The sequence below is a fragment of the Rhododendron vialii genome, chromosome 6a, assembly GCF_030253575.1.
Source record: "Rhododendron vialii isolate Sample 1 chromosome 6a, ASM3025357v1".
NCBI classification, from domain to species: Eukaryota; Viridiplantae; Streptophyta; class Magnoliopsida; order Ericales; family Ericaceae; genus Rhododendron; species Rhododendron vialii.
This window is the reverse complement of record NC_080562.1, coordinates 39,079,923-39,095,482: the sequence shown is the minus strand read 5'-3', so window position 1 is coordinate 39,095,482 and position 15,560 is coordinate 39,079,923. Positions and strand designations below refer to the sequence as shown.

At 37.3% G+C, this 15,560-nt stretch overlaps 1 protein-coding gene across 1 annotated transcript; it reads right to left on the bottom strand.

Annotated features, from left to right (window-relative positions):
* Positions 1–11,556: 11,556 nt before the first annotated feature.
* On the bottom strand, positions 11,557–13,572 carry LOC131329249 (NAC transcription factor 56). The gene is made up of 3 exons (XM_058362347.1): positions 13,230–13,572; positions 12,657–12,967; positions 11,557–12,432 (listed from the first exon to the last, which is right to left on the bottom strand). Exons 1-3 carry the CDS (start codon positions 13,411–13,413, stop codon positions 11,899–11,901), a joined length of 1,029 nt encoding a protein of 342 aa, XP_058218330.1. The 5' UTR covers positions 13,414–13,572; the 3' UTR covers positions 11,557–11,898.
* Positions 13,573–15,560: the final 1,988 nt, after the last annotated feature.

Below are 15,560 nucleotides of genomic sequence, written 5' to 3'. Positions count from 1 at the left end.
TCGATGTTTTCGACATCTATACCAAAATTAAGCACTAATAATTTGAGAGATTAAAAAGTTGGTTTGTACACTTTCTTTCCTTGGAAAGGCATGCAATTAGCGGTATTAAATTCGTGGAGTTTCAAGATAATGATTCCTTTTTTTATGACAACACCAAGGGGTGGGTCCCGCTTGCAGCACAAGATAAAAAAAAAGCATTATTAGTGAAAGGGTAACAGCCATCTTGTTGTCAACATTTAATTGACCTTTGGGTCATGGAATTTAATACTACTTGCCCATGTCTTATTAGTTTCTTTTAAGAAAATGACACCCACTACTTCTTTTTTGTAATTACCTCTTTTTTGGGGGGGTAAATTGTAATTACACACTACTAAATATCTTCATGTTTTTCCACTTAAGAGATAAAGAAACAAGATAATTTGGAAATTAAAAAAACTCCTCCCCCCACCCCTCTCTCTCTCTCTCTCTCTCGCAACCACCCCTTGACACATTGGCATAGCTAGCAATGGTTTTAAAGTTCTGAAACTAGAAATGTTAATAAGGCCCCGTTCCAGAACCCTTCTTAATAAATAAGTAGTTTATTTTATATTTTTAAATTTAAAAATAATGTAAAAGAAAAATAATTTTTTTATTTTTATACATCGTATAAAATATATTGATGAGATATTTCAAACAAGATTCATATTGCATATTTTTAAATTTCAATAAGTCCATAATTTTTAAGTTTAAAATTGTCTTCTTAAAAAATAATAATTTTTTCTTCGTTCTAGAATGGGACCTAAACACTTTACTCGCTACCATCATTTTAATATCAAGAAAATGAATAGCGCAGTAAATAGGTTACTGCAAGTTTCCGTCAAAGAATATTGTCCTCAACATCGCGTATTTTTACTTAATTAAAATGCACTATACCCAACCTATTTTAAGGTCGAAGCTAAGGCCTCACTCCTTGCTACGAAGACTAAAAACATAAACATAATAAGCATTGACCGTGAGAAATTTTCAAGTACTTACCCATTAAGCTACCACTAAAAATGCAACATCTAACCCAATTCACTACCAGCATAAAGTACAGGATGATGCTCTGGTGTCCCCGGACATTTTGGGGACACCGTAATTTTTGGCATAACCGACCATTACAAGCATAACAAAAATCAGTGACATGTATAACCAAGGCCTTACAAAGGCATAACCCCCAAAATCTCTAGAATTTTTAGAAATTTTGGGGGTTATGCCTTTGTAAGGTTTTGGTTATACGTGTTGAAAAATGTATGCATTATAATTTGTGAAAATTTATATGCATCTCTATTAATTATTTTGATGATTAATTCAATGATATTTTTATTCGGCAAATACAAAATTATCGAAAAGTCGATTCCCGAATTAAATATTTTCGTGACCTTGAAATATAGCATAAAGTCTCTTAGATTCATGATTTATATTTACAAAGACTTTATTGAGCTCAATACATGCTTTAACGGTTTATTTAGATGAAATTGTGAGCCACAGGTTGACGAACCGGCTGACAAGCCGGCTGTCTGAACAGAAAGCTGTGACAACCGGACGACCACCCGGATGACCACTCTTCCAACGGCTAGTTCTAACGGCTAGTTTTCAAACGGCTAGTTTCCAACGGCTAGTTCCAACGGCTAGTTTCAAACGGCTAGTTTCCAACGGCTAGTTTCCAACGGCTAGTTCCAACGGCTAGTTTCAAACGGCTAGTTTCCAACGGCTAGTTTCAAACGGCTAGTTTCCAACGGCTAGTTCCAACGGCTAGTTTCCAACGGCTAGGAAGCATATGGATGGCTATATAAGGCATCAAGAACTCATTAATGAGTATATACACATACACAAGCTACAACATTCCATATTATTGCAAGAGCAAATTCTCAAAAGATCAAAGCCAAAAATTCTCATTGTTCTTCCACTTTCATATTATTCTTGAGAGAAAATTTGTACAAGTCGTGAGCGATAATTTTCATACCTTCTTCACATACTTGTATTTCCTAAGTGAGTGTTTGAGTCAAACACTTGAAAGCTTAGAAGACCAAATTCGGGTTGGAATTTGGGTGTTATTGTTTTTGAGAAGTTTTCGGAGAAAATTCTTGCGGTTGTGCTAGCTCCTCGGGAAAGCTAGAGGCATTCGGTTCTTGTAAGCACCCGCAAGACTTACAAGTTGTAATCTTTTAAAGATTAGTCTAACCTTCAAGTAATTGCTTGAGGAGAAGTGGAGTAGGGCCGGACCGTGGACAAATCCGGACCGAACCACTATAAACGGGTTCTATCTCTCTATCTCTCTATTTTGATTGCATACTTATTGTTTGCATATATTGTTAGAGATAAATTTTTATTGGTAATTATTACTAGCAATCCTATTCACCCCCCCTCTAGGTTGCATAATTTGGGTAACAATTGGTATCAAAGCCTCGGCTCTTGTTTGTAGATTTAACCATCTAAGAGTTAAGATCCATGGCAACCACTAGTAATGTTTCTTGTATCGAAGGTCAATCGTCCAATAGACCTCCCTTGTTCACCGGAGAAAATTACTCTCATTGGAAAAATAGAATGATGATCTTTATTCAATCCACGGATTATGATCTATGGAAAATTATCAAAAATGGTCCCATTATTCCTACTAAGAAAGTTGGGGAAGAGACTATGCCTAAATCAGATAATGAGTGGAGTCATTTGGAAAAGGCTTCAATAGAAAAGAACTATAGAGCTATGAACCTTCTTTTTTGTGCTATTACTCCCAACGAATATGATTGTGTTTCCGCATGTGAATCGGCTAAAGAAATATGGGATAAGTTAGAAATGTCACATGAAGGAGATAGTCAAGTTAAGGAGTCCAAAATTGATATTCTTGTGCATAGCTATGAGCTCTTCAAAATGAAACCGGATGAATCTATATCTCAAATGTTTGCTAGATTTGCTAGTATTACTAACGGTTTAAAAGCTCTTGGAAAGAATTACAGTCAATCCGAAATGACAAGGAAGGTGCTCCGTTCCATGCCAACCAATTGGGACACTACCACCTCCATCATCCTACAATCCAAAGATTTCTCAACATACACGATGGACAAGCTCATGGGATCTCTCATGACGGAGGAAATGCATCACAACCTCAAGGGTGAAAAAGAGAAGAAAGTTAAGGATCTTGCCTTCAAAAGTACAACAAGCAAATCAAAAAGCAAGGAGGATTCAAGCAACGAAAGTGAGGATGATGAAATGGCGCTCATCACAAAAACGTTCAAGAAACTCCTCAAAAATAGAGCATCTCGCAAAGGCAGAGGATTTTCAAGAAAAGATGAAGGCAAAGAAGAAAGTAGCAAAAAGGATCCAATCATTTGCTACGAGTGCAAGAAGCCCGGCCACATCAAAAGTGAATGTCCATATGCCAAAAAATATTCAAAGAAGGACAAAAAGAGAGCTATGATGGCCGCATGGGACAATAGTGACGATAGTAGCTCCGATGAGGACGATGAGCAACAAGAGGTCGCTAACTTGTGTTTCATGGCCATCGAAGAAAACGAGGTAGATCTCGACTCATCCTATTCCTTTGATGAATTGTTTATTGCCTATAAAGAGTTGAAAGTAGAATTTGAAAAGGTTGTTTCTAAAAACAAATTTCTTAAAAAGGTTGCTAAAGATCTCTCACTAGAAATGGATGATTTAATTGAAGAGAAAGATATTTTGGAGGAAGAAAATGAAAGTTTAAGAACCTCTTTGGCAAAAGAAAAAGAGTATTTGAAGGATACTTCCAAAAACGAATCTTTAGAAAAACAAATTGATGATTTAACTAATTCTCTTTCAAAACTCACTAATGGAAAAGAAAGTTTAGACATTCTTCTTGGAAAACAAATGGTTTCTTTTCACAAGGCCGGAATTGGTTATAATCCCACTCAACACAAAAATCTCCTACTTGTCCTATGAAAGGATACTCATCTTCTAATGCAAAAAAGGTCTGGGTTCCTAAGAACCGTATCAATGCTAACCTTCAAGGACCCAAGATGATTTGGGTACCAAAAGTCAAGAATTGATGTGCTATTGTAGGTATGCTTCAAAAGTTCTCTCAAGGAAGGAAGTTGGTACCTTGATAGTGGATGTTCAAGACACATGACCGGTGACAAGAGGGCTTTCAATTCTCTTTCGCCTAAAGATGGTGGACATGTCACATTTGGAGACAACAACAAAGGCAAAATCATAGGAATCGGCAATATAGGTAATTCTCCTATTATTGAAGATGTTTTACTTGTTAATGGTTTAAAACACAATCTTCTTAGCATAAGTCAATTATGTGATAGAGGAAATCGTGTTATCTTTGAAAAATCCAAATGTATCATTGAAAATGTCAAAAGCAACAAGACACTCTTCGTTGGACAAAGACTTAAAAATGTATATGTTTTTAATCTCAATGATTTAAGTAATTGTGATATAAAATGTTTTTCCGCTTTGAGTGAAAATAGTTGGCTTTGGCATAGGCGCCTAGGACATGCAAGTATGGATGCTATTTCAAAACTCTCTAGAAAAAATTTGGTAAAAGGTCTTCCTAAAATCAAATTTGAAAAAGATAGACTTTGTGGTCCTTGCCAACAAGGAAAACAAACCAAGGCTTCTTTTAAGTCCAAAAATGTTGTTTCAACTACTAGACCTTTGCAATTACTTCATATGGATTTGTTTGGACCAACTCGCTCTCCAAGTCTTTGTGGAAACTATTATTGTCTTGTTGTTGTTGATGATTTCTCTAGATATACATGGGTGATGTTCCTAGCTCATAAGAATGAGGCTTATCCTAATTTCACTAAACTTTGTAGAAGAGTTCAAAATGAAAAAGGATTTGTTATTTCTAACATTCGTACGGATCATGGAAAAGAACTTGACAATTCTTTATATGAAAAGTTTTGTGATGAACATGGTATTGGTCATAACTTTTCTGTACCTCGTACTCCTCAACAAAATGGAGTAGTTGAGAGAAAGAATCGTACTTTGGAAGAAATGGCCCGCACTATGCTTTGTGAAAACTCTTTGCCAAAATATTTTTGGGCGGAAGCCGTTAATACCTCATGCTATATTTTGAATCGAGTTTTAATTAGGCCTATCCTCAAGAAAACTCCTTATGAGCTTTGGAATGGTAGAATACCCAACATTAATTACTTTCATGCCTTCGGTTGTAAATGTTATGTATTAAACAATGGAAAAGATGACTTGGGTAAATTTGATTCAAAATCGGATGAAGGCATCTTTATTGGTTACTCTCTTACTAGCAAAGCATATAGAATTTATAATAAGCGCACTAATCTTGTTGAAGAATCTATTCACGTTTCCTTTGATGAATCTAATCCTTGTGCTACTAAGGATGTTGTTGATAATGATGACTTAGAAATTACACATGAGATTCATGACTTGACAATTCAAGAAAAAGTTGATGGTGATACTCAAGTAGAAAGCTCTCAAATCAAAGAAGATGAAGTTATTAATCAACCTCAAGATGCCATGGGAGACAACCAAGATCTTTCCAAGGATTGGAGATTCGTGCAAAACCATCCAAAAGACTTGATTCTTGGAGAAGTTTCGAAAGGGGTAACCACTCGCTCGTCTCATAGAAATTTTTGTGAAAATCAAGCTTTTGTTTCTCAAATTGAGCCTAAAAACTTTCCGGAAGCTCAAGATGATGAAAATTGGATTTTGGCCATGCAAGATGAGTTAAATCAATTTGAAAGGAATAAAGTTTGGGCATTAGTACCTAAGCCTCTTGATCACTCTATTATAGGTACTAAATGGGTTTTTCGTAACAAGCTAGATGAATCCGGAAATATTGTTAGGAATAAAGCTAGACTTGTTGCTCAAGGTTATAATCAAGAAGAAGGTATTGATTTTGAAGAAACTTTTGCACCGGTAGCTAGATTAGAGGCTATTCGCATATTGCTTGCCTTTGCATCTTTCAAAAATTTCAAGCTTTATCAAATGGATGTGAAAAGTGCATTTTTGAATGGGTTCATAAATGAGGAAGTTTATGTCAAACAACCTCCCGGCTTTGAAGATCATGTATACCCCGATCATGTTTTTAAACTCTCAAAAGCTCTATATGGTTTGAAGCAAGCACCACGTGCATGGTATGATAGACTTAGCTCATTCTTGCTTGACAATGGCTTTACTCGTGGAAAAATTGATACTACTCTTTTCATTAAAGCCAAAGGTAAAGATATGCTCATTATTCAAATATATGTTGATGATATTGTCTTTGGTGCCACTAATGATAATATGTGCAAAGAGTTTGCTAAGTGTATGCAAGGTGAGTTTGAAATGAGTATGATGGGGGAGCTTAACTTCTTCCTCGGACTTCAAATCAAGCAAACTAATGAGGGGATCCTAATCAACCAAGCCAAGTATGCGAAAGAACTTATTAAGAAGTTTGGCATGGAAGGATCAAAGCCAACGAGCACACCAATGAGCACATCAACTAAGCTAGACAAAGATGAGAATGGTAAGGCCGTCAATGAAAAGATGTATCGAGGTATGATCGGCTCATTGCTTTATCTCACTGCAAGTAGACCGGATATAATGTTTAGTGTTTGCATGTGTGCTAGATTTCAATCATGTCCTAAAGAATCGCATTTAAAAGCTATTAAACGTATCTTTAAATATGTTGGCGGTTCTCATGACTTAGGATTGTTTTATCCACGTGGAGTTGCATTTGATTTAATTGGTTATTCAGATGCGGATTTTGGAGGTTTCAAAGTTGATCGTAAAAGTACAAGTGGGACTTGCCAATTTCTAGGGCACTCTCTAGTGTCTTGGCATAGCAAGAAACAAAATTCCGTAGCTCTATCTACCGCCGAGGCGGAATATGTAGCGGCCGGAAGTTGTTGTGCCCAAATATTGTGGATCAAACAACAAATGGAGGATTTCAATTTGCAATATGATCATATTCCTATTAAATGTGATAATACTAGTGCAATTAGCTTAACCAAGAATCCGATTCAACATTCTCGAACAAAACATATTGAAATTAGACATCATTTTATAAGAGATCATGTTCAAAAAGGGGATATTGAACTTAACTTTATTAGTACCGACAAGCAATTGGCGGACATTTTCACAAAACCCCTTGGTGAAGAACAATTTTGTTTCATTCGACGAGAACTCGGCATGTCTAATCATTTATGAAAAAGTTGTGTTCTTGATGTCAAAAGTTTTTTTTGGATTCAATGTTGAGTTGATTGAATTCGTAAATATCATACTTGATGGAGAGTACAAATGATCTTGATAAAGAAATCACCCTCCAAACATTTTATCATATGATTCATTTTCCTGTGTTTGGTATGCAGAAAAACAGTTTTATGGTCTTTAATGCTACTCCTCTTAAACGTTTTCTGGACTTAACCTGCATTTGTCAGTGTAGAGACCCGTATTTTATTTCCATAATTCTTTATGTTTTATTAAGGCATGAGTTGTGATATAAAATGGAGAATGAGTTCGGATGTCGAATGTGCTAGAATTTAGAAGTTCGGGATGCAAGTGTAATATGCATGGGTGTATAAGTGAAGGTGTGTGTAGGGGATAATTCTCCCCCACATATATTTCTTTTCTTTTCCGGGCAGACACACACACGTTTCTCTCTCTCTACTCCCTCGACCGACTCTCTCTCTTTCTCACCTCTCCTCCAAACTTCTCTCTTCGATTTCATCGCCTTAGAATGAGATTTCGGAAAAATCCCAAGTACTAAAGTTGTTCTACGCGACGAGATCTTCCTATTGATCGAAGAAGAATCATGATCGGAGCACTTTGAGGTTTCCTCCATGTTCGGGCTTGCTTCTAACCCTCGAGGTAGGGATCTCCTACCTTCTTTACATGTTTAAGTGTTGGTTAGATGTACAAGAATCAAGTTTGATCATTTATTTTGAGTCTTGAACAAATCTGTTATATGCTGATAATTTCGTGGGTTTTGGAAATCTGTCTTTTGGGAGCCCTCTGCTAGAAATCACTGGCATTTGTCATGATTAAGACCTCAAGGGGCGGGTCAGGGTCGTGACAGTCAGTCGGATGTCCAAGCGGATGTCCAACCGGACAACCGTGAGGATTGAGACTTATTCAAGCTTTTGCGTTGCTAACTCTGATTTATTAAGTCTGTTACACTTAGTTTGTATGAACTTCATGGCTTAGTGCTTAAATTGTCTCTTATATACTTCGCCGATATGAATTTCTTGTCTCTAAGCTTGCAGGGATAATCATTCTCGGTAATACCCCTCGCATTCTTTAAAAAGCTCTCTTTTAGGGGGAGCATGTATTAAGGGGACACAACAATAAACACCCGAACACAATTTTCTTCCCCTATTCTTGTTCTTTTCGGCGCCACCCCTATTCTTGTCCTATTCGGCGCCGCATCCCCTATCCTATCTCTATTCGGTGCCGCATCCCCTATTATCTCTCTTTCGGCGCAGCAATTCAATCAATTCGGCGCACCATTTCAAACACTTCGGCGCAGCATTTCAAACAATTCGGCGCAGCATTTCAAACAATTCGGCAATCTCATACTCTATAAATTCAACAACACAATCTCTATCTCCTCATCTATCTATCTCTCCTTCTCTCTCGGCCTAAATCTCTCATCAAGCAATGGCAAACATACCGCAAGGGTTACCGTTTGAGTTTTACGAAAGAGATGCCGAACGAGCAGAGTTCAGGTTGTTTATCCAAACCATTTGGATGCAACTCTTTATCTTCATTCTGCTGTGTGCGTTACTTACCATGAGAATACCACCATGGTTCGGATGGAATGTAAATGTGGATACTCTGTGGTATTGGATTGGCATTATAGCTGCCGTCGTAGCAGCCATTATTCGAGAATACGAAAATCAAGGACGCCAAGCTCTCAATGAACGAAGATAGAGTGCTACAGGGCAAGAGCGGCATGGTGCTGGAACCATGGCCCTATTGTTTTTCTCTTTTTAGTTTTTTTTTTATGATGTCACAGGGGGAGAAAAAGCCAAGTTTTAATTGATCTATCTTGCCATTTTGGGCAAATTTAAAAAATTGCTTGCTATGATCTGATGATTATTGCTATTACTCGTTGATCGTAGATAACTGCTTTGGTGCATGTATTAAGGGGGAGATTGGCATAACTCCTACTTGAATAAAAACTATCATTTTGTGTCATCATCAAAAAGGGGGAGATTGTTGAAAAATGTATGCATTATAATTTGTGAAAATTTATATGCATCTCTATTAATTATTTTGATGATTAATTCAATGATATTTTTATTCGGCAAATACAAAATTATCGAAAAGTCGATTCCCGAATTAAATATTTTCGTGACCTTGAAATATAGCATAAAGTCTCTTAGATTCATGATTTATATTTACAAAGACTTTATTGAGCTCAATACATGCTTTAACGGTTTATTTAGATGAAATTGTGAGCCACAGGTTGACGAACCGGCTGACAAGCCGGCTGTCTGAACAGAAAGCTGTGACAACCGGACGACCACCCGGATGACCACTCTTCCAACGGCTAGTTCTAACGGCTAGTTTTCAAACGGCTAGTTTCCAACGGCTAGTTCCAACGGCTAGTTTCAAACGGCTAGTTTCCAACGGCTAGTTTCCAACGGCTAGTTCCAACGGCTAGTTTCAAACGGCTAGTTTCCAACGGCTAGTTTCAAACGGCTAGTTTCCAACGGCTAGTTCCAACGGCTAGTTTCCAACGGCTAGGAAGCATATGGATGGCTATATAAGGCATCAAGAACTCATTAATGAGTATATACACATACACAAGCTACAACATTCCATATTATTGCAAGAGCAAATTCTCAAAAGATCAAAGCCAAAAATTCTCATTGTTCTTCCACTTTCATATTATTCTTGAGAGAAAATTTGTACAAGTCGTGAGCGATAATTTTCATACCTTCTTCACATACTTGTATTTCCTAAGTGAGTGTTTGAGTCAAACACTTGAAAGCTTAGAAGACCAAATTCGGGTTGGAATTTGGGTGTTATTGTTTTTGAGAAGTTTTCGGAGAAAATTCTTGCGGTTGTGCTAGCTCCTCGGGAAAGCTAGAGGCATTCGGTTCTTGTAAGCACCCGCAAGACTTACAAGTTGTAATCTTTTAAAGATTAGTCTAACCTTCAAGTAATTGCTTGAGGAGAAGTGGAGTAGGGCCGGACCGTGGACAAATCCGGACCGAACCACTATAAACGGGTTCTATCTCTCTATCTCTCTATTTTGATTGCATACTTATTGTTTGCATATATTGTTAGAGATAAATTTTTATTGGTAATTATTACTAGCAATCCTATTCACCCCCCCTCTAGGTTGCATAATTTGGGTAACAATACGCATCACTGATCTTGGTTATGCTTGTAATAGCCGGTTATGTCAAAAATTACAGTGTTCCCAAACGGCAGGTGGACATCGTAGCATTTTCCTAAAGTACACCATTAATAAATTGGAAGTTATGACAAGCCACTATTGGAAGTTATGACAAGGGACTATTTGGGCATCTTCAAAGACAGGTCGATGTAGCCTGTAGGAAAGCAACCTTTTCAGTTTATATATATATTCCGTTTGAATATAAGTTTTATGAGGTTGACACAATACCTTAATTAATGGTTAAGTTATTTTGCTCATTGCTTTTGAGACAATTGGCAGCAAAAGAAAAATAGTAACAGAAAATTCTCATTTTGCTTTCTTTCATGAGTACTCCAATCCAATCGAATCATTTTAAATTCCTCACGTGATAAACGTTTGTTTAATCACAACTTATATCGCACGCAGTAAAGAATTAGTAAGCACGAAAGAAAGATCAGAAAAAAAAGTACTAATTCAAAAATAAAAAGATGCTTACCTTTCTAGGATTCATTTTTGGTTACTGAAAAAAGATGCTCGCTAGCTAGCTAGTACGTACATGTCATGAAGTCAAAAACTAGAACCGCGCTTTTTTTTTTTTATCCGCTAGAACCGCGTTTGTTGCCCGCTTTTAAATTATGATATGAATCTATCAAAAATTATGAAAACAGTAGAAAATAAATTAAAGATCATAAATAGTTGTCATCTCAGTATAATAATGAAAATTGTTTTTCTTTGTACTTAAGAGAAGCGTGTAGAAGCCGCGTAAAAAAAAAAAAAAAGACAACATGATTAACGAAAATTTGTTGTACTATTCATGTAGAGGAAAGATTGGAGGGGAAAGACAGTAAATATTGATGGTATGACTTTGAACAACAACAAAACCAATAGAAGAACTGATCATGTAGTCTCGAATCATGGGGAGTATGAGTGGGAGAGAATTGGAGACAGATGTAACATTTGGCAATTTAACACAAAGTAATTACTTTCAGAATACTACCGAAACAGTGGACCCCCTATATCTCCAAGAACTAAAGAGCTAAATGGACGTTTTGTTGCAAAACCAAGTCCCCAAATCAAAACCGAAACGCATCAAAAAGAACAGACCGAGAGACCCAAATGATTTTCGGCCTAGTGTCAAGCTAGTGTCAAGTAAATTGACAACAAAAAGTGGACTGACCATAGAAACAAATAACACATTAATTAATATAGTCTTTGTTCAAATGATCATCAGCAATTAAAATACTACAGAATTTGCAAGGGTATGAGTGTTTTGTGATTTCATCCTAAATGAAAAACACTATAATCTCTCTCTGCATTATTTTTCTACAAACAATAGTATCTTATCCACTACATATTATACTTCTGTATGAAACTGACTTATATATAACACAATATCCCATATGTAGATACTTAATTATCTATATGACCCTCAAATTAAAATTGGCAGCTAATTAACAATAGTATTCCATAAACCTACCAAACAAAATATCAACCAATTCAAGAAATAATTTTTTATAATTTTTCACAAATACCCACCTCCCAAAAAGAATGATCTAGGAGTACCATGATCGAAAGACGCCGTCGCCGAGGGACCCCATCATCGTCTGCTGGTGCAATACGGGATTTTGCGGAAGCTGGTTGAGGCTGGTAAGCAGAGTGGCAAAAGAAGCATTCTCATCGGCTTTCGCCATGCACCCAGCTCCTCCGTTACTGTCTTCGCGAAACCTCTTGGCCGCGACGGCCTCATGACCACCACCGTTGTCGTCGCTCCAGAATAGGGAAGGGAGTGACCGCAGCGGAATCTGCGGCTTATTCGAGTTTGACGTGGTGCCCAATTGGGAGATGTTGTACCCTGTGTTGTTGATGTTGATGCCTTCATTGTTCGCTATCATCTCTTCAAACAAGTTGCGGTCGTTTTCGAGCATCATGGCCTGCAGTTTCGGATTCTGTTGGGATAGTGGTATTGAAGAAGGTGGTATTCTTGATAGCACATCGCCCATGGAAATTGAATCCATATACCTCTCATGGTCTATCGGTCTCGGCTGGTTGTTCTTCTTGTAGATCCGACATAACACCCAATCATCAAGCTAAAATCAAATAAAATTACACCAGTAAGCTGGTCCGATTACCAAATTAATTTAAATTATTCATAATTATCTTTTAAGATCACGATTGACATATTCTCATGACTATGTACATAAATAAAGCAGAAAAGTATAATAATAGAAGAAAGAACAAAAGGCTCATGCATAAACTAAAACGACATTAAACTAGATTATCCAAGAGATTAAAAGATGATGATGATGATTACCCTGAGGGAATTAGCTTTCCTATTAGCCGGGTCACAACCCGGTGGCTTTGAATTGGATTTGTTGTCAACTAGGCGGTACTCGTGCATGATCCAATTAGTTTTCACCCCTTTCGGAGGCTTCCCACCGTAGAAAACAAGTGCTTTCTTCACACCAACTTTCTGGGTCCCGCCGGAGGAGATTATAGGCTTGTCAGTTCCGGTTGCCTTCCAGTACCCGGTGGTCGCCGCCCTGTTTGGCCGAGCCCCATTCGGGTATTTCCGTTCTCTTGGACTGAAAAAATACCACTCTTGTTCCCCAAACGTCGCCTTAGCTGCCACACACAAAAAAAAAATATTTACTAGTTAATGACATCACAAATAAAATTATCAAAATTCCGCGTATTATTTGACATACGTAACCAGGGCATAATACAGAACGGTATGACTATTTGTATTTCTTTCGTTACTTGACTTTTAATATCAAAACTATTACTGCCACATCATTTGAATATTAATTTTATTTTGTGTAAGGACTATGCTTGTAGAGTGTTTAATTCCAAGTATATAATATGTATGCGTATGATATTATATTACCAGGGAGCTCCCATGGATCGAACTTGTAAAGATCGATTTCAGCTATGATCGAGACCGGAAGAGGAAGGTTGGCGGCTTTTTTCTTGAGGTAGTGAACCACCAGCTCTTCGTCGGTCGGGTGGAAGCGAAAACCCGGTGGGAGGTTCGGCTGCGGCGAACCCCCCGACGAATCTGTGCTCTCCATATTGGATTGGATCAGACTATAGCTACTGTTAATAAACCACGCAGTTCAGACTTGAATAAGGGGCTTGTTAAGGTTCGTCAATATAGCTGATCAAATGAGAGAGAGAGAGAAGAGAGAGAGAGAGAGAGGAGAAGAGGTGACAAAGGCATTTTTAATACGGTTATGTGGGGCTATGGTCTATGGGGATTATTATGGGCAAACAGTAGCCAATTCACTACAACCGGTTTTTGTATTTATTTTTGTATAGTCCAATCGGTTTAGTCCACGTCATGCGGGGGAAGGACTGAATGGTCATTTAGCTTAATTTAACATTTACGAAAGGCGGTGAGGAGGGGCCGGTGAGGTGGACATGTGATGGTTGGTGAGTGAAAGGGAAGGAGATTAATACTAATCCCAATGCGTTGCTCAGTGGTCTTGGTTTGAAACTTCAAAAATTATCTTTTCTTCGTTTGCCTTATTTTTGTCAGTAATTTCTGGGTCATCTTGTTCCATGAGCAGGTGTGTAAAACGACTATTCGAGAGATTATAGGCATTGGTTCGAAGTGTGCTCAAATTGATCCAGAACACCTTATTTTTCAGTAGGGACAAAAAAAAATAACAAGGGAAGTAGACTAATGGCGACCTGAGTGGATTATTTGCTAAGTCGATGAAGATGACGTGAGAGGAGATTTTGAGGAAGTGAAATTTGGTCCTTTCGTTGGTCGAAACGTGTCATTCCTAATCGCGTGGTAGGCTGACACGTGGGGTGATGTTGTGTGGGGACCACATCACCCACGAAAGAGACATGAAAAAGTTCTGGAAGTGTGAGTGGAAATATGCTGAGCTGAGCTAAGCTGAGCTGAGATTCGGATTAATAAATTGATCATCTTTAATAACGATTATCTTGAATAGTTAGTAGTATTATTGTTGTTAGGAATTTATTTTGTCGGTTTTTCGATTCAAATACTACTTGATTGCTCATATTTGTAAAGCAGTCAGCAAAATGAAAAATATAATCGAACTACTTCAAATGCTTTTCCAAAAGGTTTTTGTTGAACCAATTTTTTTTTTTTTTACAACTAACTAACATTTTGAACATTCTGTTCGGATTGTCTCGACGAGGGTAATCATAAGAGTGCCACTTTCCTTTCAAAAACTATTGAGCCACAAAACGGGAACTTAAAAATTATGTTAGACATTATCGGTCAAAAAATTAAATCCTTTTCTCCACAAGTTACTAGATATAGGGGGAAAAAAAAAAGTCTTCTCATTTCTTCGAAGTTCTACACATAAAATCTGAATTTTCTTCTTCGAAATTGCATAATTTTCAAGTTCTCGTTGTTCGGACTGGATAATCTATTTGAGACGGAGCAAGTGAAATATTTTCACTCAAGAACTTAAAAAATATTGCAAACGGGAGTAATAATTTATTCTTTTAAGTCAATACTATTTGTAACTTATCATCATGCTTTTTCTCAGATCTTTCTCTTCAAAACTACTATTTAAAAACAGTTAAACAAATTAATGCAAAGACAAGCTAGGAATCAAGGGTGGGCCACCGCCCATTGGGGTCCCCCCTGTTGGATCCGTGAAAGACCAAGGGGTCTGTTTGTGTCCATATCTCATCTTTATTTTTATTAATAAAATTAGTAGTACATACATGTGCGATCCCCACCCCAGTACTGATTATTAAGATTATGAGATTAGATGAGCTTAATTAGTCACTGCTTTAGCTAACCCTACCATTTACCACAACCACAACCACCTCGATTAGACGGTGATATTGCCGAATAACAGAAAGTTAATCTGGGGTTTTCTTAATTGGGTAGACAAGACATTACCTAGTTAAGTTTTTGAAGAAAATGGAGGCCACCAATTAGGGGCTCCTAGGACTGTGACTAGTCACTCCTTCCACTTCAATAATTTGAATAACTTTTTATTTATTTATTTTTGATGTGGAATATATACGAATGAGCTAAAACTCGGGGCGAAGATAACCCATATTTGATGTTACCTTTATCAAGTTCGGGCTTGACAAAGGTGTTTGGGCTTGACACCAGGTGTTTTAGGGCTTTGCCCTCAGGTGTTGTTAACTATTCCCTCTGTCCGGATTTAATCGTCATTTTTGGGAGTTCGTGTCATTTTTCAATCGATTATATCTTATAATT

Excerpts from the sequence above, each read along its gene's own strand:
- LOC131329249 (XM_058362347.1), bottom strand. The coding sequence starts at position 13,413 with ATGGAGAGCACAGATTCGTCGGGGGGTTCGCCGCAGCCGAACCTCCCA. Across the intron at positions 12,968-13,229 it reads CGATCCATGGGAGCTCCCTG|CTAAGGCGACGTTTGGGGAA; the intron begins GTAATATAATAT and ends TGTGTGTGGCAG. Across the intron at positions 12,433-12,656 it reads GGAAAGCTAATTCCCTCAGG|CTTGATGATTGGGTGTTATG; the intron begins GTAATCATCATC and ends ATTTGATTTTAG.